A 24,829-nucleotide genomic window follows, 5' to 3' on the forward strand; every position below is an offset into this window, starting at 1 on the left:
CAGGGAGCTTCCTATTGGTCTGGTGGGAACTGGGGTGTCGGATGTCCGTGGAGCCGTGAACGCAACCTGAGGAAAGTTTCCCAGAGATCATAATTAGTGAGTTTGTTCTTGTCACAGTGAAGAAAACTGTCTTATTATGCAGGAGAGGGACTGTGCAGAAGTTTCCTCTGAGCTCTGACAGTCTGTTGAGTTTGTCTGGTTTGTTTTTGGCACCAAAAGTCTCCAAAAACGCACCATGTCGGAGCAGAGCGCAGAGAAACCGGAACAAAGAGGCGACTCTGTGAACCCCAGAGCGGTTTGTAACGTGTGTGATCGCCTCTACCGGGACCCGAAGATCCTGCCCTGCCTGCACAGCTTCTGCTCGGACTGCATCGCCCAGCTGGAGCCGTTCTCCGAGTCTCCGCCGCGCCGCCGCCGGGACGCAGCGGAGGATCGGAGCGGCGAGGACCGATCCGCCGTCACCGTCACCGTGCTCTGCCCCGACTGCGACTCCGAGGTGGAGCTCCCTCCGTCCGGGCCGGCCGGGCTGAGCACCGACCACCTGGCTCTGGATGAGGTGTTCCTGGAGACGCTGGTGAGCGACGGACCGCTGGGCTGCGACCTGTGCGGGGAAGGAGGCGCCGGGAGCCGCTGCGAGGTTTGCTGCGTCAACCTGTGCGAGTTCTGCTGCCAGGCGCACAGGTGGGTCAGAACCGGAACCAGAGAGCAAAAAACAGTTCATTCAACATAGATTATGGTCCGAAAAAGTGAAATGAAAGAAAAAGAAGTAATTTTTGAATATTTCAGTAGTTTAAATGTTTAAAAAGATGCCATTAAATCAACTGTGTTCTGGTTTAATTTGACATTAGTATGAAAATATTGTCTAAACATACAGTGCAAACAGTTCTTACATAAAATATCAACTCCCTTTGTAAGTTTTTCCATTTTATTACTTTTCAAAATTGAGTTTTATTATTTTTCAAAATTGAACTTTCCAAAAAAGACTCTTTCGTGTCAAAATTGACAGGAATTTACCAAAAAAAGACTCTTTCACGTCAAAGTGAGAACTGATTTCTGCAAAGTAAAAGCAGATTAATTAAAAATGTAAGAAATGATTCACCTACTTCATGCTAAATTTGAAGCTCAGTGCCAGAATGAGAAACATGGCCACATCATGGTCAGTTTAATTTGGCTTTTTGAAAAGAATTTACCAAAAACAAGATTCTTTCATGTCAAAGTGAGAACTGATTTCTGCAAAGTCAAACCAGATTAATATTAAAAATATAAAATCCGAACAATTATTCACCTATTTTATGCTAAATTTTAAGCTCAGTGCCAGAGCAAGAAGCATTCATGGTCAATGTAATTTTTTTTTTTTTTAAAACAAGAATTTACCCAAAAAGACTCTTTCATGTCAAAGTGAGAACCGATTTCTACAAAACAATATCTTTGCAAGTTTTCCAATTTTATTACTTTTCAAAATTAAACCTTAATCAATTTAATGTGACTTTTAAGGCAAGAATTTACCCAAAAAAAACTCTTTCATGTCAAAGTAAGGACTGACTTCCCATAAGTAAAAATGTAAAATGTAAGAAATCATTCACCTGCTTTATGCTCAAATTTGAAGCTCAGTGCCACAATGAGACACATCATTGTCAATTTAATTTGGCTTTTTTTTTTTTTTTTAAGAAATTACCAAAAAAAGACCCTTTCATGTCAAATTGAGAATAGATTTGTACAAAGTAATAGCAAAATTATTTTTAAAATATCAAATGAAAATGATTGCATAAGTAATCACCTGCTATTTGCTAAAATTTGAAGCTCAGTGCAGAGCGAGAAACATTCATGGTCAATTTAGTTTGACTTTTTTGACAAGAATTTACCCAAAAAAAGATTCTTTCAGTCAAACTGAGAACAGATTTCTGCAAAGTAATAACTTTGCAAGTTTTCCCCTTTTATTGCTTTTCAAAATCGAATCTTACTCAATTTAATGTGACTTTTAAAGCAAGAATCTACAAAAAATGACTCATGTCAAAGTGAGAGCTGATTTCTGCAAAATAATTAAAAATATAAAATGTAAGAAATTATTCACCTGTTTTATGCTCAAATTTTAAACATTCGTGATCAATTTAATTTGACTTTTAAGACAAGAAACTTCAAAAAACAACTCTTTCATGTCAAAATGAGAACTGATTTCAAATTTTTCTACAAATTAACTAGAAATAGAAAATGTAAGTAACTTTATTTTTTTAACTTTATTCGCCTCCTTTTAAGTGACTCACCTAATTCAAAGTGAGTAATATATAATAATAATGTGAAACTCGGTGTTTAGGCTGCATAAAAATCACTTCCCTAACCCTATCTTTCCATATGTCCATCCTTAACATCTACTGAGTACCAGTTCAACTCTTTCTTCTTTGGACAAAGCCATATTTAATCTGTGGCGTTAATGAGATTTCCTGTGTCCAGACTTCAGGGACACTCTGTATTTTGTGCTTTTTTTGTGTTGTTCTCTCTCACAGCCAATAGCAAATAACATCTGATCTCCAGCTACATTTAAAACCAGATCTTAGACTGATGAAGTTTTCCATTTTTTTATTTTATGTACGTGCCTGCAGGCGTCAGAAGCGAACATCGTCTCATTGTGTGCAGCCTCTGGAGGATCTGAAGGCTGGAGGTCGCCTCTGCCGGCCCGTCCTCTGCTCCCTCCACCCTGGACAGGAGCTCCGGCTCTTCTGCCAGCCCTGCGACCTCCCCGTCTGCCTGGAATGCGCCGCCACGCTGCACCGCGACCACCGATGCTGCCCCACTCAGGACGTCATCGATCGCCACGGAGACCGCATCCGGGAGCTGGTCGCCGGGCGACTGCGACCTCGACTGGAGCGTCTGGAGCAGTCGCTTCAGAAGGTTAAAAAAGTAGTTTTACTACAAACTGAAGGGGTGTGTTTGTGACTCCAGTTGTTTTAAATGTGCTTTATAAATATTTTTGATGTTGAACAGGCCAAATGGGTGGTGTAAGGGGCACCATGACAAAGACTCCTGTGGTGCTTAATGACTTTTAGACGGCGCAATTGGTTTAAAAACTGAAATAATTAATTATTTAGTGTTTCTTTGTTGCTTTTTGCATATCTTTCTGATTGTTTTCTGCTCTGCTTTGGTGATTTTGTGTCTCATTTGAGTTTTTTTGCAACCCTGTTTCTGTATAGTTTGTCATTTTGGCCCTTTTTCATGAGTTTGATTGTGTTGTGTCACATGTGGGACATTTTATGTCTCGTTTGTGATTGTTTTACATCACATGGTTGCGCTTTAGCCTCATTTTGGTCCTTTTACATCTCTTCATAGTCATTTTATGTCATATTTTGGTCCTTTTGCATCTTTTGTGGTCTTTTGTGTGTCATTTTAGTAATTTTACAACTCTTTGTGGTCGTTTTGTGTCTCATTTGATCTTTTTATGTCTATTAGTAGCCATTTCATCTTTCTCTTTGTGTCTCATTTTTGTTGTTTTTCATCTTTTTATGTATGTTTTGCGTCATGTGTTCTTTTTGTTTTACTTTGTTGGCGTCTTGTCTAGTTTAGGTCCTTTAACATTCCTTAAAAATATGTCGACACACTTTCAACACGTTTTTTCGCTTGTTAAAATTTGTGGCTATGTTTGAAGGACAGTATTTCAGGCGCTATTAAAGATAAAAGCCTGAAATTTTTACTGTTATTTCTTATCATGTCATTGATTCAGAATCTGTAATATTGGACAGATAGATCAAATAATGTTGGATTATGGCTGAATTTACTACTTCAGTGTAATGTATTAACTCCCAAACCAGCTCCTCAATCATCCTCATGGCCGGTCATGACACAAATGATTCATCCAGTTTCACTTTTTAAAATCTAATTTGAATTGTCTTCCTGCTGCAGGTAGAAGCTTCCCAGGAGTCTCTGCAGACGCGAGTGGAGGCGACGGCCAGCGAGGTGAGGTCGTTCGCACGAAGCTACGCCAGCGCTGTGGAGGAACACTGCCTGTCGCTGCTGCGTCGCCTCGAGGAGCTCCGAGTCCAACGAAGGTAGGAAACGACCAGCGCCGAGCTGTTCATATATCACCATCATTTAAAACAACAGACGTAGATCCAAAGGGCTCTGCAGTGAAGATTGCAGCTGCAAATTTACCTCAAAGTTCAAATGCTGGGGGTGTGATTTACCGGAGAAGTTTAAATTCTAAGTATTAAAACCCTACAAAAGTTATAGAAAATACAACTTTACCTGACTACCATCTACTCCTAAGACCCCATATTATTAATAATTATGCACATTTACCTGACTAATCACTCAGGCTGGACCCGAATATGCGAATATTCAGTCGTGGTATCTGAATATTTAGCACACTAAGTGAGTGGACTGGACTTAACTACCGTTCTAAAGATTGGGGTCACTTAGAAATGTCCTTATTTTTGAAAGAAAAGCTGTTTTTTTTCAATGAAGATAACATTAAATGAATGATAAATCCAGTGTACACATTGTTAATGTGGTAAATGACTATTCTAGCTGGAAACAGCTGATTTTTAATGGAATATCTCCATAGAGGTACAGAGGAACATTTCCAGCAACCATCACTCCTGTGTTCTAATGCTACATTGTGTTAGTTAATGGTGTTGAAAGGCTCATTGATGATTAGAAAACCCTTGTACAGTTATGTTAGCACATGAATAAAAGTGTGAGTTTTCATGGAAAACATGTAATTGTCTGGGTGACCCCAAACTGTTGAACGATAGTGTAGGTAGAAAACGACTGGACAGAAAAGGACCTTGTGAAACCTCGACTCTGCCTGTAGAAACTACTGCAAAGCCCCATAAAAGCCAGGGCACTGGAATCACAAATTACGTGCAAAAAGCAGACACACCGATAAAAAACATCATGACCACCTGCCTAATATTGTGTTGGTCTTCTTTATGCTGCTAAACTCCTCTGACCCAGTGGTTCATGGACACAGGACCTCTGGACACTGGGATGGCACCAGTGGATTCTGTGGGTCGTGTGGGTTGCAGGGTGGGATCTACCTAGATCAGGCTTATCCTGGTAGGTCCCACAGATGCTCAATAAGATTTGGATCTAGGGAGTGTGGAACCTGGGTGAACACATTAGCTCTGTCATGTTCCCTGGGCCACTCCTGAGCAGTTTTTGCGGTGTGTCTGGGTGCATTGTCCTGCTGAGGGTAGAAACAGGCATCAAGGACTGCTGTTGCCCCATGGTGGTTGGTGGTTGGTGGTTGGGAGGTCCCTTGACCTGCACTGTTTAGGTGGGTGCTACATGTCAAACATCCACATGAATGTCAGGAGTCAAGGTTTCCCAGCAGAACGTTGCATTAGAACAAGATGATCGATGTTCTTCCCTTCACCTGTCAGTGGTCGTAATGTTGTATAACTGTGGTGTACAGAGTCTAGAACACTCTTAATTCCTCCGTCCTGCAGGAACCAGCTCCACCTGCAGAGGGCGCAGCTCCAACAGGCGCTGCTGGACGTCCGCGGCGGCGTCGACTTCGCCGAGCGGCTGCTGAGCTGCGGCTCCGACGCCGAGATCCTCAGCGCCAAAGGGGTGACGCTGAGGAGGCTGACCAGCCTATCGGAGAGCGGCTACGACCCCCACCCGGCAACCGTCGCCCCTGACGACGGCGGCGGCATCTGCTTCGTGCCCGGCGAGCCGGCGGGCGAGGTGGAGGGATACCCGGTGGTCGGAGTGATCAACTCCAGGACGGTGGACGTCAGCAGGTGCACCATCGAAGGGGAAGGTGGGAAAATATTCAGAATTTTTATCTTGTCACTGTTAGTCACAGCTGAGTCGCTTATATCTTCTTGGTTCTGCGGAGAAGCGCAGAATTTTTAATTTTTTACAGAATCTGATTAGTGCAATTAGGTTAGTTTTGGCAAATTTTTAAATGCAACATGTAGAATAAACCATTTGCAAACAACAAACCAGAATCTGCAAAATTGGACAAGTAGATCAAATAATCTCTGACTGTGGTTGGGTTGAAATATGAAAAACAATGAAACAGTCATGAAAAGTTACATCTTTGAGCACATTAACAAAAATAAATGGTAATGTAGAAGACAACTGTTGATATTTTCTGAACCAAACGTAGCTGCATGTCACTCTAATACAAAACTAAACATGTAAAATACTTGTAATGTGAAATAATTTGTCACAAAAATGAAAAATCTAATATTAGAGTGAATTAATGTTTTATTATTTAATTTTTTACTTTTTTGGTTTATAAAATGCTCAAAAATAGTAAGAAATGTCCATCAGAGTGTCCAACATAACAAAGATAATGAGTTTTCTGTCATCGAACAAGAAAATTTTGCTATTTTCAAGCTTAGATTTGTTTCATTTTTGGACAAAACTCAACATCACAGAGATTTATTTTCTTAAATTTTAGTTGAGTTCAGTACTCTGATAAATGGTGGAATTTTAGCAATTAAAACAGCAGGACTCTCATAGAATTTTGACGAATCCTAGAAGAAGACCTACACTGGCAATAAATAGTGTTTATCATGCACAAAATTGAAAATTGCCTTTGCTTACGTGTCTTTTTTTATTACAATATTGTTTCTTTAATGGTATTTTTTCACAAACCACAATAATGGTTTTGTAAATATTCACCATGCAACCAAAACGTCTTCATTCAGGTCTATAAATGCCTTCGACCAGGAACGTTATTATTTTATAAACCACTTTTTATACAAATAATGGCAAAAAAATAACAAAAACAAAAGAAAAAACATGATAAAAGCCTGAATTTTACACAGTTGCAGTGGGAAGACACCAGAAAAATCACAAATCCGAAGAGCAAAGTGAGACAAAAATAGAAAAGAAACAGTTAAAAGAATATAATGAGTAATAAGTGCTTAGTTTTGGTCTTTAGAGGAAGAAAAGCAGAGCATTTGTTCAGCCTTTTCCTTAGATGATGGAGAGAATTCTTATTTCCAGAGGTGGACCTGGAGTTCAGCTGCAGATAAAGACTGTTGTTCCCTCTGAGGATTCAAAGCAAACATTCCTCTGGGACTGAAGGAATGTGGAGGCCTGAGGGGACGTTTCACACAAATAGGAAAACTTCAGGAAGCACTCGTTCAAAGACTAAAGAGCTGCAGAGTTTCAAAATAAAAGAAGATTGTGATCAGCCTGAACAAGAGGAAGTTGGACCAGTGACGTTTCTGCAGCTGCAGAGTTAAAAAAAGAAAAAGGAAAGTGAGTAAAAGAGGAACTAGAGAGTAATTTATACCCAAGTTCTTTTTTCTAACTCGACCACAACAAACCAAAACATGATATTGTGAAGTTTCTCCTCGTGCTGCCAGAACAGCTCCGACCTCTGGAGGTTTAGAAATTTCAGGAAGTTAAAGTTAAGGAAGGAGGAACGACTTTTGACACTTTAACCTCCCTGTTAGGTTTGATTCTCATTAGCAGTAATGAAGTTCCTGAGTCACGTTTAATTATCCAAAAATGGCAGAAACCAAAAATCCCCAATAAACCTTGTTTCTATCTCATTATTAACTCCATTAATGAACATTTGTGTCTATATTTAGTGCGACGGGGTTCTTTACTTCTCACAGATCACGGTTCAATGGTGCCCTGAAAAATCTTAGTTCTTCTTAATCATGAGCTAGTTTCATTAGCAGCATCCAAACGCTGCAGCTGCTGAATACGACCAGATGAAAACAGGACGATTTGTTATGGGATGGCTAATAGACCCTGACGGGGAGACTCAGAGTGGGATTAATCACCGACGTGAACGCAGACGATGTTTGCTTTAACACGACAACAGACCCTGATGAATATCTACAGCGACTTAATGAAACTCTAAATGATGATGGGAGGATTTGGAAAACTCCTAAGCAGCAGGAAAGTGGTTCAGTTTAGAGGCTGAGATGGTGACAAACATCCAAGTGTGTCTTTTAATGCAGGTTCTTCTTCCACAGTGAATATATGGAACTCTAGGGGTTCATGTTTGGGAAAGATTTCTGCTTTAATTTGTGTTTTTTCACATTAGCTGCTTGTGTGTTTGTCACAAAAAAAGTCCTATCTTTGGGTGTTTTCTTTAGTGTTTGTGCATTAGTCCTTCCATGAACTTGCATTTGTAGTTGTTCTCTGGAAAATATGATCATCTGAGAGGTTTTCAGTATTTAACAGCAGTTTACTGAGTTTTTTTCTTTTATCCCAGTATTTATTATAGAACTCTTCCAGTTGGGACACTATTGGAGTGATTTCACCATCATACCTGCTTAAATGTTCAAATATTGGCCATAAATGCAACAAATTCAATTGGTTTTCTCATAAAGTATACCTCTGACTGGTACCATACTCTACATTTTTAAAGCTCCCATTGGTGCCGATCACAAAGGAAAAAAATCAGCCTCTGAGAGTGAAAAATAAAGGTTCCAGAATAGACAAAAACATGGACATTTCTGACCAAATTTGCACCATTATATAACTGGTTTGTATTATTCTATCAAAGCAGGATTGTACCATTGGAGACCAGATGTATTTATCAATAAACCTGCAACATTTCAGGACTCCAGCTACATTATTTCTCAAGTTATGGCTCTTTAAACATTGATCCACAGCATGATACTGCCACCACCATGCCCTGCAGAAATCAACATGACTCCACCTTCTTTGAGAATATTTAAGTCAAAAACTAATGCTAAGAAATTGCTTATGGAACCAATCTTCAGAAAGTTATTTGAAGCACTATGAGTTCAAAAACCTTTCCTCGGCCCAGTAACAATAATATTTAAAACTTCCAGTTAGGGCACTGTTGGAGAAGTTTTACCATCATACCTCCTCAATGCATGTTCAAATATTGGACATAAACACAAAAAGATTCAACTGGTTTTCACATAAAGTATGCCTCTAACTGGCACCATGCTCTGCGTTTTTAAAGCTCCCATTGGTGCCAGTCACAAGGAAAAAAATCTGCCTGTCAGAGTGAAAAAAAAAAAGTTTCAGAATAGAGAAAAAGCAAATTTGCACCATCATATAACTGGTTTGTATTATTCTATCAAAGCAGGGTTTTACTATTGGAGACCATATGTATATATCAGTAAACCTGCAAAATTTCTGGAGTCCAGCCACATTATTTCTCAAGTTATGGCTATTTAAACATTGATCCATGGCATGATACTGCCAACATGACTCCACTGTCTTTAGAAATATTTAAGTTAAAAACTAATGTTACCTATCAGCCCTGGATTATTGTTGGTTGTACTTGTTTTTCAGACAATCTGAGCATCCAGTAGAGGTTTTTCAGTCTTTGACTATAGCATGTAGGAGTTTATTTCCTGCTTCAGTCAGTTGCTGAAGATGTTCAACCTTCACCAATGAGTATTAGTGCAATTTCGTCCATGTAGCACATTTTTTAGTCACTCAGAACAACTGTCTAACCTCTAACCTTTAACTTTTAACCCCTGCTGTTCTCAGGTCTGCATCGAGGCGTTCAGGGCCAGAGAGGAAACTTCACCCTGGTGTGTCGAGACCCGGCTGGAGAGCAGGTGGTCCGAGGTGGAGAGAACGTCCAGGTCAGCATCGTCCACAGAGAGAAGAAGAAATGGTGAGTCCAAGACAGCGTGTGGTCGGCTTTGAAGGCATTTCTGATTCAGTAAGTTGTAGAAAAGCAGCTGCAGAAATGTCCTGGAACAAGACACCGATGGCTCTATATTCATGCTGTTGATGTGAAGCAAATGGATTAGAGCCATTGACTGTACACATGAGATAGTTTTATTTGATTTGTGCTTGGTGTATCCTCAATTTTCTCTACGTGGGACCATAATTTACAAAAAAGAACATCATGCTGTATTCAAAAAGTCTTGAAACGAACAATTGAGATCACAAACTCATCAGAAAAATGTCCACTAAAGTAGCAAATCAAGTGACAATATAATCATTTTCCCATACAGTCTTATAACCAGAGATGTCGCCTCCTGCTGGTCATTCAAGAGAATTCAGGTTTCAGCTCAATCTACGCCCATTTTAGAGCAACAGAGTGACAATAAAATCAGTTTGGAGCACAAAGCTAAGCCACATAGCATCATCATAGAGGCTTAGATATATTATGCACATTCTACTTAACGCTACTATTGTAAATATAGTGAAAACTGAAGCTGGAAACAATAGACAAATAGGAAAAAGGTGTCTAAAGAGTTCTTTTGGAGTCTTTAGTTAACTGAGAAACAAATCATACTTGGAGTGAATCAAAATCAGTTCAAAACAAGCTAACGAACAGCTAAGCTGTTTGTGGAAAATTTATCGGCTTAAAGTCAAAATCATAATTTAAAATAATATAATTAGCAAATTGCAACAGCTGCAATTTACAATATAAGCTTTGCAGCACGTCTGACACAAGGTTTGGGTCGAACACGACAACTTTTAATAGAACAGAATAGAATAGAAATACTTTCTTTTGGGGAAACTTGGTTGCTACAGCACAAAGAGTACAATTCCCACCACTAAAAATACAGATAAATAAGCAAAATTGTGCAGTAAATAACAATAAACAGTAAGAAAAATCTAAAATGCAAAATGTCCTGTGTACAGTATTTACAAATGTTAGTATTTTATAAATAATGCAAATAGTGTGCAAGAGTGAACAAAAAAGTGTACAACTGATTAACTGATCAGTGTCAGCAATATGAGATCAGCACGTGTTCATTAATCCCCAATGTAGTTGTTGACATTATCAGCAAAACTGGACATTATAAAACCCACTGGGACATAAGAAAAAGTCTTCAGTTGATCCCAACTTTAACTACATGTGCACTAGCTGGATGCCATTAAGCCTCACAGAGGTCTTTGTCATGGTGCCCCTTTACATGCTAAACTCCCACAAAGACTTTCGCACGAACTAAATCACAGGAAAAACTGTAATTAGATATTTTCACCTCTGTTTCATCCAAACAAACTCCTAATGAGGCTTAATATCTGCCTAATTATGAAAGTAGCTAAACTAAATTCAGCTAGTTGTTGGGATTAAATTAGACAAGATGAAACTTTTTGAAAGGGAATCTATTGGTAACAGGAAATTCATTGTAATTGACCTCCATAACCTCACATTCATATTTTCTATTCCTGTTTTTGCTTGTCTGTTCGATTAAACAGTCTTTGATCAGTTTTATTCTCAGTTTTCCAACCGTATCTGGAAGGTCTGATTCTTACCAGCAGCTACAACAACTTGCATGTAGGAGCCTTTTTGGTTAATGAACTCTTCCAGCCATGTGATGACAGAACATGTGGGAGTTTCCCGTCTCCAGTCTGTAATCTGAGTGATGTTCATTATGAAACTGCACCAGACTGCTGTTAAACAACCACACGAACACAGCATTAAACTTTTATTTATTTTAATTAGTTTACTTGGTTATTTAGTAAAAAATAACAAAACAAAGCTGCACTAAATAGAACCGTGATGAGTCTGTTGGTTATTTAGTGAAATGACATTTAGAAACCTGAAGTTTCTTAGCGCATTTCAGAGCTGTTTAGTTGTCAAACAGATGCATTGGATTGATTTTAGTCACTTTAATATTAAAAATTTCTAAATGAGCTTCAGCGAGTTTGGATTTTGGAGTAAAATACACTATTCTGGGGTTGCTGGTAAATATGGGAGCAATTAGAAGATATATTTCTTAACTTAAATGAATGATGACTAGCTGTCTTTGCTTTCTTGTCATGCTAAGTTGTGTTTTTAAGATGTTTTATATCCTAGATATTTAAGTTTTATGTGACATGCTCTTTAGAATTTTCTTCTTTTTCCCAAAATGTTTCTTCTTGTTATTTTGCCCTCGACTTTCTTCCTTCTGTCGCACTCATTTGTGTTGCTGTTTGCTTCATGTAGAGTGTCTCAAAGCTTGTTCATATACAACTCAGTTACTTTAAATTGAACTAGTCTTTTCCAGTTTTCTTTTTTCTTGTTTTTTTGCGTCTCCTCCCTGCTTTGTAAATTGACTAGAGAAGTGTTCTTCTTATTTAGTGCATCCCCTTAAGAAGCTTTTCTGACGACAAATTTTTCTACTTTATGGGTGTCAAAATCTCACAAAAGCTATGAGCACATTAGCTGTAGCTAACTCTACCAGCTGTGGTTGCTGCATTTGTATTGTCTTTTCTGTGCCACTGAACTGAGAATATGCATTGATCTCTGTTTGAAGAATCAGCCGATTCAATATCAGACAGATTTTTTGCATGTCGAATGGTTTGTTGTCTGTTTGCTCTGTTATTCAATGAAATATTTGGAAATTTGATGTCATCAGATGAAAAAGAAGAAACTTAACACTGATTATGGTGACACTACATTGATTATCAGCTGCATTTTACATTATTAACAAGCTGATAAGTTTCATTTTCATTCAGCACAGTGGAGACGACAGTAGTTAATTGATCGTTAAAATCAGCTCACTTTTTATTGGAACTTTTTATGTCACTGCTGGTGATGTTGCAAATGCTAGTTTGTGCAATACTTCTGTCACTGAAATAGGAAATGCTCTTTATCATGCTTTTTTACATTGACCTTTTTGCACAAAGTTACTTTTATAATATGAGAACAATCTTTTTTTAAATTAATTTTTTTTATGTCAGTTGTAATTCCCAAATTTTTCCCTGTAGTTGCTGTCACTTCTTATTGATCATGCACCAACTCTGCTAGTGATGTTGCAAAAGCTACTGAGACACTGGAGTAGCATCCTAAATAACCCCAACTCGATTTACTACATGTCAGATGTCATTAAGTTTCACAGAAGTCTTTCTCATGGTGCCCCTTTACTAGCTAAACTCCCACAGTGGTCTCTGCTTGACAACATGGAATGAAATTTTTAGAAATTTGATGTCAAGACATGAAAAACAAGAGACTGAAGCTCTTAAAACAGATTTCGGTGATGCTACATTGGTCATCTGTTGCATTTTATATTATTAACAAGCTGATTTGTTTGTTTTCCTTCAGCACCGTGGAGACGACGGTGGTGGACAACAATGATGGATCCTACAGTGTTTCATTCACACCTGAAGAACCAGGAGTTTATTCAGTGTGGGTTTGTGTCAAAGCTCAGCATGTCAAGGTAAAAAAAAACTGTAATCTGAGTGTAAATCTGTGTTTTTATTGTCTTTGTTTAATCACAGCTGCATGTTAGAACAGTGAGCTGACAGCTGGACAAAGACTCGCCTCAGGGACGTTCACATCATCCCAACAAATTAAATTGTCTTTAGGCAAAAAAAAATTGTCTAAACCGTTGCTGATGTTCAGTTTATCTCCTGGGATGTTTAATAATTAACACACTGTCAGATGTCCTCTTTTATCCGAATTTGGCCACTTTTTTGTTTTAATCCTCTGGTGAGATTCAAAGGTCTGTTGGCTTTTTAAAAATCACCAAAATCCTGGCATTTATTACAGAAAGAAACTGTGAAAACAAAAATAGTTGGATTTTCAACTTTCCAACAGTTCTTGAACTGCTCATCTAGGACTTGTCTTTGCAGCAGGAAAATTAACCAAATGAAGGCTTAAAATCCTCTGCAAAAATGTTTTAAAATAATTCTACATTTAAAACTGCCAAAAATAAGTAATGTGCTCGATCCATTCTGTGACACCAGATGCAACTGAAAAGTCATGAGAGATTCAGCTGCAACCTACAATCATGTGGGGGAAAAAAATCTTTCTAGGTTGAACTGCAGGCTGTGTTTCCCACAAGCAGAAATGAGAAAAGTTAACAAATTAAAAATGTCAGTAGTTAAATAAAGCTTTTGGAGACATCTTTTTTTCCACTATTTGGAACCCATTAGGGGAAAAATTTAATGTGTTAATTTCAGTTTTCTTCAAGTTCTGTAAAAGAAGTAACCAGGAGAAGAAATTAAACTTCAGTGTTTTATTTTATTTTATAATTTCTGCCATTAAAATGTGTCGTTCTGCACAGAGGACATTTCTGAGTTCTCTTTCCTTCTTCATGTTTGTTCTGTTTCCATGGAGGTGCGCACACCAATATAGAGGTGGACTTTATATTGCAGGAAAATGAGTTTCAAAGAAGCAAAAAAAAAATCACCCAGAAGCTGCTTGGAGTTCAGAGGGTCAGTGCAGCGCTGGTTAGTAGAGCGTCTGACTCTTTCCTGCCTCCTCCTGCAGGGTTCTCCATTTGTTCTGACTGTAAAGAGGAAGTTGAGGCGTCACAGTGGGACGTTTCACTGCTGCTCATTCTGCTCCAGTGGAGGAGCTAAAGAGGCTCGATGTGGCTGCACAGGAACGATGCCAGGTCTGTCAGAGGGAAGGGGTTCGTTTAGGGGGGGTTTCAGTTGATAAAGAGGAAGGAAAAATGGAGAAAGATCAGTTGGAAGAACAATGTGGAGTCACTTCGTCTGTATAGATTCTCATTCATCCAGATCTTGTAATCCTTGATGCTTCAGTAGAAATCAACTGGACTTCTCTTTTAGCTTCTTGAAGATATGATGCGATACGATCAGATCACATCAGATAAGATAGACTTTGTCAATCCAGACAGAAATTCTTGTGCAGGATAAACCTCAGAAAAATACAAAATTGTATAACATAATTCAGTGTCTAAAAAGTAGAAAAGCAATAACTTACAATATAGAAAATACAATACATTACTGTAATAAAATAACTAAATTAAAATAAGACTAGAATAGAAAAGTCAAAAGAAATGCTGGCAATTATACTGAGGTAATAAGTAATATCACACATGATACTGAAATTTTGCACGTAAATATGAAATGTTGTGCCTGAAAATGCAATACTGCATGTGATCAAAATATTGCAAATGAAAATAAATTGTGGCACATGATAATTAATGTATTAATATTACAAGCGCAACTGAAACAGAAAACCGGAAGGTGAAACATCTTCAAGAACCTCAAAGAGAATCCAGTTGCTAGGATTACTATTTGGGCATTTTGACTGAAATGTCTTTGTTTTTAAGACAAGTTTTTTGAGATTTTGTGTAATGCATGTGAAGTACTCTATAAGGTTATTTGATTGATACAACCATTAGGGATGCTTAAAGTCCTCCTCTACTCATTGATTAAACCCTTAAAAAATTGTCTGTGTGTGAAAATGACCAATTTAGATGTTTTTTTTCCATTAAAATTACCCTTTCCTGCGGTAATTTCTCTTATGTACAGCTTTTCTGTGTGTTGTTTTGAATATTAAGATTGTTTTATATATAGTAAAGATTATTAATTGTCTTCGAAAACACATGCAGGCCTGCTTCACACACACACACACACACACACACACACACACACACACACACACACACACACACACACACACACACATATATACACTTTTATATGTATAAAAGTTTGGTGTCACTTAGAAATGTCCTTATTTTTGAAAGAAAAGCAGTTTTTTTTTATGAAGATAACATTAAATGAATCATAAATACAGTCTAGACATTGTTAATGTAGTAAATGACTATTCTAGCTGGAAACAGCTGATTTTTAATGGAATATCTCCATAGAGGTACAGAGGAACATTTCCAGCAACCATCACTCCTGTGTTCTAATGCTACATTGTGTTAGCTAATGGTGTTGAAAGGCTCATTGATGATTAGAAAACCCTTGTGCAGCTATGTTAGCACATGGATAGAAGTGTGAGTTTTCATGGAAAACATGAGTTTTTCTGGGTGACCTCAATCTTTCGAATGGTAGTGTGTATAGTCCAGTATAAATCATCTCTAGTTGAACAGTACAGTCCTTTATTTTTTTTGTCTTCTTTTGTTCCATCAACACTCCCTAGAAGGCTTAAATAAAACTGCCTGTGATCTCACGTCCTGACTCGTCTGTTCACTTCATGTCTGTCTTCCTGCAGGAGGGTTTAAAGGCTGTGGTCACGGCCATAAGGGACATCCAGGGAAGCCTCACTGGTCCTGTTGTGGCAGCACAGTGCAGCAGTCCGAGTGTTTGCCTCAGAGCGTTTTGGCTTCAGTTTCCCCTCAAAGCCACCTGAGAACCGTGGAGCTCTGAAGGCGGCGAGATGATGTAAGTTGATACAGTACGGCAGCAAGAAAGCTTCGGGTTTGTGTTGGAAACATTGAAAAGATCAGACAGAGGAAGTAAAACTCTGAAGACACAGATACAGGAGCCAGTTTCTCATTAGAGACAAACAAGGACAAACACCAAAGTGTGAGGTTGAAACTCTCAATCTGTGCTGTAAAGTGCCTTTTTTGACAAAACTCTGCCACCTTAATGTCTACTCCAAAATCAAATGTGGTAAAAGTTTGGATGTCTTGATCAAGTTTTTCTTGCTTTTGCTCCTGATTCAAGCGGAGTCCTTTAGTATAGCTGTAGATTAGCTGTAGTACCTGCTTATGCCACCAGGTGGAACCTCTTCGGTGGGAAGTTAAGTAAAGGAGCACCGTGACAGAGACTTCCATGAGACTTTAGTGAGATCAGGCCAGCACACACGTTTTAAATCACTCTAAAGGAATGACGTGACCACAGATTAGATTAGATGTAGTACCTGATTGCGCCACCAGAGCCTCCTGATGTCTAATACTGCTACTTTCTGATCAAGATAAACAACATAGTGTGAGTAATGAATGTGAATCAAGTTTTATTGGTTTAATGCTGAAAACATCTCTCCATATGCATATGATTCTACTGTTGTTTTACCTGATAATGGCCTAAATATACTAAATACACAATTTATCTAAATACAACTCATAGTAACCAACTTAAAATACAGAAAAAAATATAGTAGTGTTTTGGAATAAATGCCTGAAACAATAGCTTGTTAGTTAAAGAGTACTATTTCAGCGGATTGAATCTTTAAAATTCCAAATATTTGGACATATAGTAATATTTTTTCTTGAATAACACTTTAAATCAATAGCTTGCTAGTAAGTAATCTTTGGCTGAAATAAACCTTTAAAACTACATACAGTCTTTTGGCTAAAATAACCTTGCAAACTATAGGAACTTGGACAAAAAGTAGTACTTCTTTGTGTGGAATACTAGTAGTATTTTGGGTGGAAACAGCCTTTGAAACCATAAGTCGTGCAGTAGGTGACGCTGTTTCAAAATAAATGCGATTCAGACATGCAGACCTAGAAATGTGGTTCTGAAAGTGCAGCAGAGAGCATTGTGGATGTTTAGCTAGTAAAGGAGTACCATGACAGAGACTTAATGACCTCCAGCCAGGAGACCGGTGTTGAGTTAAACTGGGATAAACGAGGACGCTGATTCACACATTTTTACAGGAATTATTGTGGAGTATTTTTGCTTTTTAATCTGAAAAAAGATGGATAAACACGCAGTCTGTCCAATCTCGCAAGTGTAGCAAAAATCCCGACGCTTTAACAACGATGGATCCGGCAATGTTACATATCCAAAGTCTGAAAAGGCTTATTTAGCATCTTAAATGTAAAATTTATTAGAATAGAAATAGCAAGAATCTCTAGAAAGTATTTTTGTATCCTACTGAAATATAGTTCATGTACAATTATAATGCTGTAAAATATACAATATTTTCTGTTAATTAGCATCTCATATTGTGTAAGAAACATAGCAGTCTATAAACTTTATATTTAACATTGATATCCGCATCAATATTTTACTTTAATTTAGAATTTCCTTTACAGTAGCAACATAGTGTCCACTGTGTATTCAATTTATTAGGTGATGAATGTACAGTTCTTGTACTTGAAGTTTATTGACTGTCATTTAATATAGTGGGAATATTTTTCCATTAATACTACTGTACATTTATTTCTACATTAATACTAAACAACTACTGCACATTTGTTATTAGAACTTAGAATTTAATGTGCCTTTTACTGATTTCAGTAGAAGTATTAGCAGCAGGTATTCAGGCCTTCACAGTTGTGGACCTCATGGATGTGTAGGTTGAACTAAAGGCCAAGTCATGGTTTCCACATGACCGATGTTGACTTAAAAAGCAGGTAGCATTTCACTGCCCTTCATATTGAGCCCAGAAAAACACTCAAGACTCCTGTGGATGTTTCAGGAAGTTGTGACTTTATACTTTTTACAGGATAAAACTACTAGTTACAGATTGGATTGAGGTGTGATGAGTACATTGCATGAACGCAGCACAGGATATCTGGAGAATTTAGGACTTCCTACTGTGTTGGGGTGTCGTTGTTGGAAAGAATGCACCAATCAAGCAACTCCAAAGTCCAACAGTGACTAACTTACAATTACAACTCCTTCAATAATGAATTATGAAGGTGTGGATGCTGGAAAATCTTCTCCAACAGTCTTTTTTTATAACAGTCATTCATTTTTAGCACCATTTCGTTTGTGGATGTTTTTGAACAGCTGTTTCTTTGCTCTTTTTACAGGATAAAACTGCTAGTTCCAGATTGGTTTCAAGTGTGTCTAGTACATTGAGCGAACATAGCACAAGATATCTGGAGGATTTAGAAATTCCTACTGTGTTTGGATGTTGTCATGGGAAATAATGTACCAATCAAAGCAACTGCAAAATCCTGCAGAGACTAATTTACAGTTACAGCTCTTACAGTGGTGAATTATAATGGCATGGATGCTGGAGAATCTTCCGCAACAGTCTTTCTTTGTAACAATCATTTGTTTTCAGCACCATTTCATTTTCCTCACACATGTATGGTCACAAATATTGGGCTACATGTGGACTTTTACAGACAAAGCATGAATTGCCCTTGTAGCCTTGATTATACTCCCTTTACAGCTTTACACACCACAGATGTGTAGCTGTTTTTTCACTGTTATACTTTTATTAGTCTACTTTTTGACTCTGTTTCGAGGGCTCAGTTCCATACATGCATAGTCGGTCAACATCTAGGTATTCTGGGCATGAACGTCATGAAGTCATCCATGGAGGGTCTTTATGGACTTCCATGGACAGTGTAGTACTGACCTTGTACTATTTTCTAGTCCATACATGTGCAGTGGTTTTGTCATAGGATTAGGGATAGGATCTATCATCTCCACGCTTCCCATTCACTGCAATGCCTTCTGGTAGCAGCACGTTGTGTTTTAAGAGACGGGGCGTCACATTCGCCGCTACCAATTAGCCCTATGGTACATGTCCACAGGATTCGTCAGTTTCTCGCATCCCAGTCATTGTCTATGTGAAGCACGTTACAGCGCATTTCAAGCTGCAATCTGGTGCATCGCCTCAGAGGTCGTTGGCCTAAATTAGTTTAATTTCTACTTTATGCAAATGCAGCGCAGGGAGCAGAGGTTCAACGCATTGTGAAACGTTTGTGAAACTTCTAAACTAGCCGTCGTTGAACTAAAACGAGGACAGATTCAGCAGCTTATTTTTCACTTCAAATGCTTTCAGAAATGCTTTCTGCTGAACTGTTTTCATAATAAAAGAGAAGTTTGCGACCGAGCCACAATGTTGTGTTAGGGTTAGCATCTACCGGACTGAAGGTCTGAAGGGCTGTCATGTGACCAGCTAGTGGCCACTAATGAACGCCCACCAAGTGGGCGATATTCAGATGCAATGTGTTTCTATGTGAGAAAAAAACGGCCCTGTGGACATGTAGCTTTAATATGAGGTCTTGACTACTTTGTGCACTCAGTGTCTCTGGAAAATACCAAAAAACTCTTAAATGAAGACATATTTAGTAGTTGCACTCCTTATTCTTTGTGTCTGATGTTCTCAGCAATTCTGTCGAGCTGTTTCAGTTATTTAAATTTGCAAATGCGCCACCGTTTTGGTCCGGTTGGAAATCCAGGACCAGACGGTGAAGTGTTCATCCAATCAGGTGCGGCCAGCATTTGCACAGTTGGATAAATGTTTAGTCTATTACCACATTGTGTAGTCATATATCCATCAAGCGTCTAATAATGCCACTATGGACACATACTGTTGGACAAGTGACGAAATTTACGTCATAGAAACTCTCCTAACTCTGGCCTTCCTTGTATGCAATAAGGTGATGAAATTACCAAATACTTCATATTTACCTTCTATGTATTTGTTGCACCATTAAAATGTTACTTTTGTGGTACTAACGTCATATATTTGTACTTATGAGCTGATCGTCACAATGTGGTGCCATATACTGTCAGTTTGTGAATATTACTGTTTGTAGAGCAAGATTTTGTAAAATTACTGTGAAACACTGGTCAGGATGGAAACATCCTGAATAGAAACTGGAGTTCACTGTGTTTTTAAACTTGCTCAGAATGTTCAACCTCAACTTGTGCACGTGAAGATTTCTTACTATTGTTGGTAGAACGATTAAGAAAATCTGCACCTGGCAGGTTTTCCTTTAGTTTCTTTTTAGCTGCTACGTTTAAAGACTTCAAACCACAAACCTGGGACTCATCTTGAGCCACTTTGTGTATTTTTGTGTATTCTGAATAACAAATATGTTAACTGTGAGTACAAATACATGTTTTCTAAGTAAAATAGAACTATGCAAATACTTCACATCTCTTCATCTTGAGGTCCAACATCTTCAGATTAACAGGGAACCTCCTGAACACTATGACATTTCGGAACGTTCATGTGTGTTAAAAAAAGTGCCTTTTTCATTTTTCTAGCATTTTCTACTGAAGCCTGTAAACCTGAACAATGAAATAAACAGTTTTTAAATCCTGATTTATTCATTAATCAAACTAACTAACAGGATGTCTTTGCTTTTTGTTTGTACAAATATTTTAGCTGTTTAAGTGTTTGTTCCACACAAATTCATCAAGAAGTAACTCTTCTAATGATTGAGGATCTGTGATGATACCTAGAGGTGTTTTTAAAAAGTGAGTGTGCTTCAGAAGTGTTTAGAAAAGATTCCCAATAGTTTGATGCCTTTCTGTAAACCATCGTTTGTGATCCTTAATGCTTCGGGTAAAGAGTTGAAGAGCAACAACAGCAACAATATTTTCAGTTTTCCTCTTGAACCTGGAACATCTAGAAGATCCAACGCTCCTTTGATCGATCAGAAGACTCTTTCAAACCAGAAGACAGAAGTTACGACTGTTTTAATCCGCCACAACATCCAAACCTACAGAACTTCACTGGTGTTTTCTGGACGTTGGCTGCAGATCCTCTAGTTCCTGTTGGTTGCAGGATTGGATTCCATGTTTTGGGCTTTTCTTGAACTTTTCTGCCAAATTGTACACTACGATTCTAAAGTTTGGGGTCACTTAGAAATGTCTTATTTTGGAAAGAAAGGCAGTTTATTTTTCAGTGAAGATAATAAATGAATCATAAATCCAGTCTAGACATTGTTAATGTGATAAATGACTATTCTAGCTGGAAACGGCTGATTTTTAACCCTCGTTTCTTCCTGCGGGTCAAAATTGACCTGTTTTAAAGTTTGAAAAATATATTTTCACAGTGAAACTTCTGATGTCCACATTTTCAACATTTTGGGGAAATCTTTGAACATTTTTTGGTGGAAAAAAAATGGTAAAAATGTTTAAGACCATTCACAAAATAATCAACCAAAATCCAGTAAATTTTGCTGGATTTTGGTTAAAGAAAATATTAGAAGTTTTACTGATATGTATGTAATCCCTTTAGATATTTTTAAGAAATTTTGAAAGCTATTTACTCATTTTTTGAAAATATTTCTAAGAATTTTCTTGTCAAATTTGGGGATTTTTTTTTTTTTTTAAATAAAACTTTTAAGGAAAACTTTTAAGGAATTATTGGAATTTTCTTCCTGAGGTTTTGCAAATTTTCAGAAATTTGGGGATTTTTTTGCTAATTTTTTGGATTTTTTTCAGACAATATTTTTTGGTGCCCGTAAATGAGGACAACAGGAGTGTTAATGGAATATCTCCATAGAGGTACAGAGGAACATTTCCAGCAACCATCACTCCTGTGTTCTAATGCTACATTGTGTTAGCTAATGGTGTTGAAAGGCTCATTGATGATTAGAAAACCCTTGTGCAGTTATGTTAGCACATGGATAAAAGTGTGAGTTTTCATGGAAAACATGGAATTGCCTGGGTGACCCCAAACTTTTGAACGTTAGTGTAAATATTTAGATCCTGTGTGTAAGTTCCTCTTTAAACCACCAGGCTGCAGGAGAGAGTCACTTCTCTCTTCCTCTTCTCCCAGATCTACCAGTCATGTTAAGTTTTCAACACGTTCCTGCAAATCATTCATAACCAACGTTCTCACAACCACAGCTGATGAATTCTGCCTTATCATTTTAAAAAAAGCTGTTCAGGATCGACTCTGGTGCTATGAAGGTTTGATGAATGTTCCTCTAACAACCATCTAAGACACTGGTGAAAAACTGCTTTTAGTTCAGGAGCCACAATTTGATCTCCAGTGACCAGTAAAATCAGAGCTTAATATCTGATAAATAACCACAACTGCACATGTTTCCCGTGGTTTTAATGCATTCTGAAAATGTTTTTACAAAACATCATGAACATCCTGAAATTTCGTAAGAAAAATAAATTCATTTTGAACAACATTATGCCTCAGTTTATCTTTTACACATTACAGCTTCCAGATCAGTGTCTACCAAGGAACAAAACATTTAATCACAGGTATCTGGAACTGATTGATATAGGATTTTGTTTTCTGATCAAAACAACTTGTCATGGTGTAGAAATTATTTAGAATTTATAGTTTTACTAATTTACAATTTGCAGTTAATGTCTTCTCTGTAATTTTTATACTTTACAAAGTCATCCTGTGGGACGGATTGGACCATCCAATGGCCCGGAAGTGGGGCAGCTTCACTAAAAGACTGATTAAACTCTGTTGCTCCAAGGAACGGTACAGGAAGTCATTCCTCCCCACTGCAATAAGATCTTTCAATGCAGATCACAAAAACACTTTATCACTTTGGCTGCTAACGAAACCATTTTACATTCTAAACGTCGTTCATCATATCTGTAAACTTATCAGCACCTGCTTACGTCACTTACACATCCAAACACATTCTCCTTTGCACATTCTGCATACCTGTATTTTATTTGATCTTAATTTTTTATATATATATTTTTTAATATTATTTCACTTTATTTTGTTACAATTTTATTTAATTTTGTTTTATTTCATCTTATCCTATTTTTTATGTTTCTATCTTAATTCACTTTATTCTATTTTAATTTTATTTAATTTTATTTGATCTTTTGTTATTTCAGATATTTTTATCTTATTTCACATTATTTTATTTTAATTTTATTTAATTTTATTTAATTCCATTTTATCTTATTTTATTGTATATATTTTTCATCTTATTTCACTTTATTTCAATTTTGTTTTATTTTATTCTATATATTTTTTGTCTTAATTCATTTTATTTTTATTTTATCTTATTTTATATATTTTTTATCTTATTCTTTCTTTTATTACATTTAAATTTAATTTTAATTTATCTTTTTAATTTTATATATTTTATCTTATTTCATTTTGTTCAATCTTAATTAGTTTTATTTCATTTTATTTTATTATTTTATATTTTTTAAATTTATTTTATATATTTTTTATCTTATTTCATTTTATTATATTTTTATTTTATCTTTTTTATTTTATTTTTAAAAACTTATTTCAATTAATTTTAATTTAATATGTTTTATTTTGTATCTTATTTCACTTTATTTTTATTTTATTTATTTTTATTTTATTTTATTTTAAAAATGTTATTTCTCCTAGTTTTATTTTATTTTTTATTTATTTTTATTTTATTTTAAATTATGTTATTTTATATACTTTTTAGAATCTTATTTCACTTTATTTTATTTGTATTTAATCTTATTTTCTTTTTTAACTTATTTCACTTCATTTTAACTTAATTTAATTCTTTTAATTGTATTTAATTTTATTCTATTTTATCTTCACTTTATATCCTGATATTCTGTGTTGTGTTATTATTTACCCCTTTTTTTAATAACCATGCTCCCTCTGGGGATTAATTAAGTCGTCTAAGAGGAAGTGACATCAGCAGTGGTGTTTAATCAAACGCTGTAATTGGTTGGTTGGAGGTAATTGGAGGTTAGTGATCACCAGAGCTGCAGGTTTTTACAGCAGGAAACTGGAGATCAGCAGCACTTCCATCAGCTGAGGCCAAGTGTGGGTTAAAGATGACGGAGAGGTTCAACAGCTGCCTTTACCATCGATTCCTGTCTTCCTTTGTCTTCAGGATCTATAAGGAGTGGAGCCGCCGACACAAACACACTCAGAAGTGAACAATGAGAGAGTGAAGGACGTCTGCCAGAGATCATAAACCTCCTTCACCCTCCATCGAGCCTCCAAGTAACCGAGAGCTCCAGTGATCACGCTGCAATATTGTCCCAGACACCTTTTCTCCTCTTTAATCTTTTGCCTTTTTATGTTTCCACGGTTTGATGTTCAGCTTTTTCCTCTGGAGAGTTACAGGAGGTTCAGGGATTAATAACGACAATAAAAGCCATCAAATCCTGAGAAAACATCCAGGAATTACAGCCAGAATCAATAAAACACACCAGAGTTTATCACATGTGGAACAACATGTCACGTTACATCAGGACACGCGTGTTCTATCGACACGTGTGTCCAAATCTGGACCCCACAATCCAGATGTATTGGAATTTAGGGTTTGTCATATGATAAACAGCATTTAATGTGAGATTTTATGTACACTGTAAAAAATTAACAGTTTTTAACTCATGATTTGACATTTTTGATGGCTGGTTTTGATACATTACAGATAATAAATAGTATTAGTTATTTACACATTTATCTTAAAAAAACAAGCGAAAGCTGTAAATTTAATACTTAAAAAATGCTGAGTATTCTCTTATGTTTAGTCATAAAATACACTTTTTACAGCAAAGACTATCAGTATTTCACAGATTTTTGCAGTTTATATATATATATATATATATATATATATATATATATATATATATATAAAAA

General features: G+C 36.8%; 1 protein-coding gene across 3 annotated transcripts; it reads left to right on the forward strand.

Annotated features, from left to right (window-relative positions):
- Nucleotides 1–20: 20 nt before the first annotated feature.
- trim45 (tripartite motif containing 45) lies at nucleotides 21–24,579 on the forward strand. 3 transcript variants are annotated; one of them, XM_035955886.2, is made up of 9 exons: nucleotides 21–681; nucleotides 2,598–2,886; nucleotides 3,892–4,037; nucleotides 5,439–5,755; nucleotides 9,442–9,571; nucleotides 12,944–13,058; nucleotides 14,114–14,240; nucleotides 15,818–15,987; nucleotides 24,075–24,579. In XM_035955886.2, the coding sequence occupies exons 1-8, from the start codon at nucleotides 236–238 to the stop codon at nucleotides 15,970–15,972; spliced, it is 1,725 nt and encodes a 574-aa protein (XP_035811779.1). In that variant the 5' UTR covers nucleotides 21–235; the 3' UTR covers nucleotides 15,973–15,987; nucleotides 24,075–24,579. The 3 variants fall into 3 exon arrangements, with proteins under 3 accessions (XP_035811779.1, XP_023143160.1, XP_035811778.1); XM_023287392.3 differs by lacking the exon at nucleotides 24,075–24,579 and adding an exon at nucleotides 18,312–20,569; XM_035955885.2 differs by lacking the exon at nucleotides 24,075–24,579 and having other exon boundaries at nucleotides 15,818–20,569.
- The last annotated feature ends 250 nt before the right edge of the window (nucleotides 24,580–24,829 follow it).

This window comes from Amphiprion ocellaris, chromosome 11 (genome assembly GCF_022539595.1).
Source record: "Amphiprion ocellaris isolate individual 3 ecotype Okinawa chromosome 11, ASM2253959v1, whole genome shotgun sequence".
In the NCBI taxonomy this organism is placed as follows: Eukaryota; Metazoa; Chordata; class Actinopteri; family Pomacentridae; genus Amphiprion; species Amphiprion ocellaris.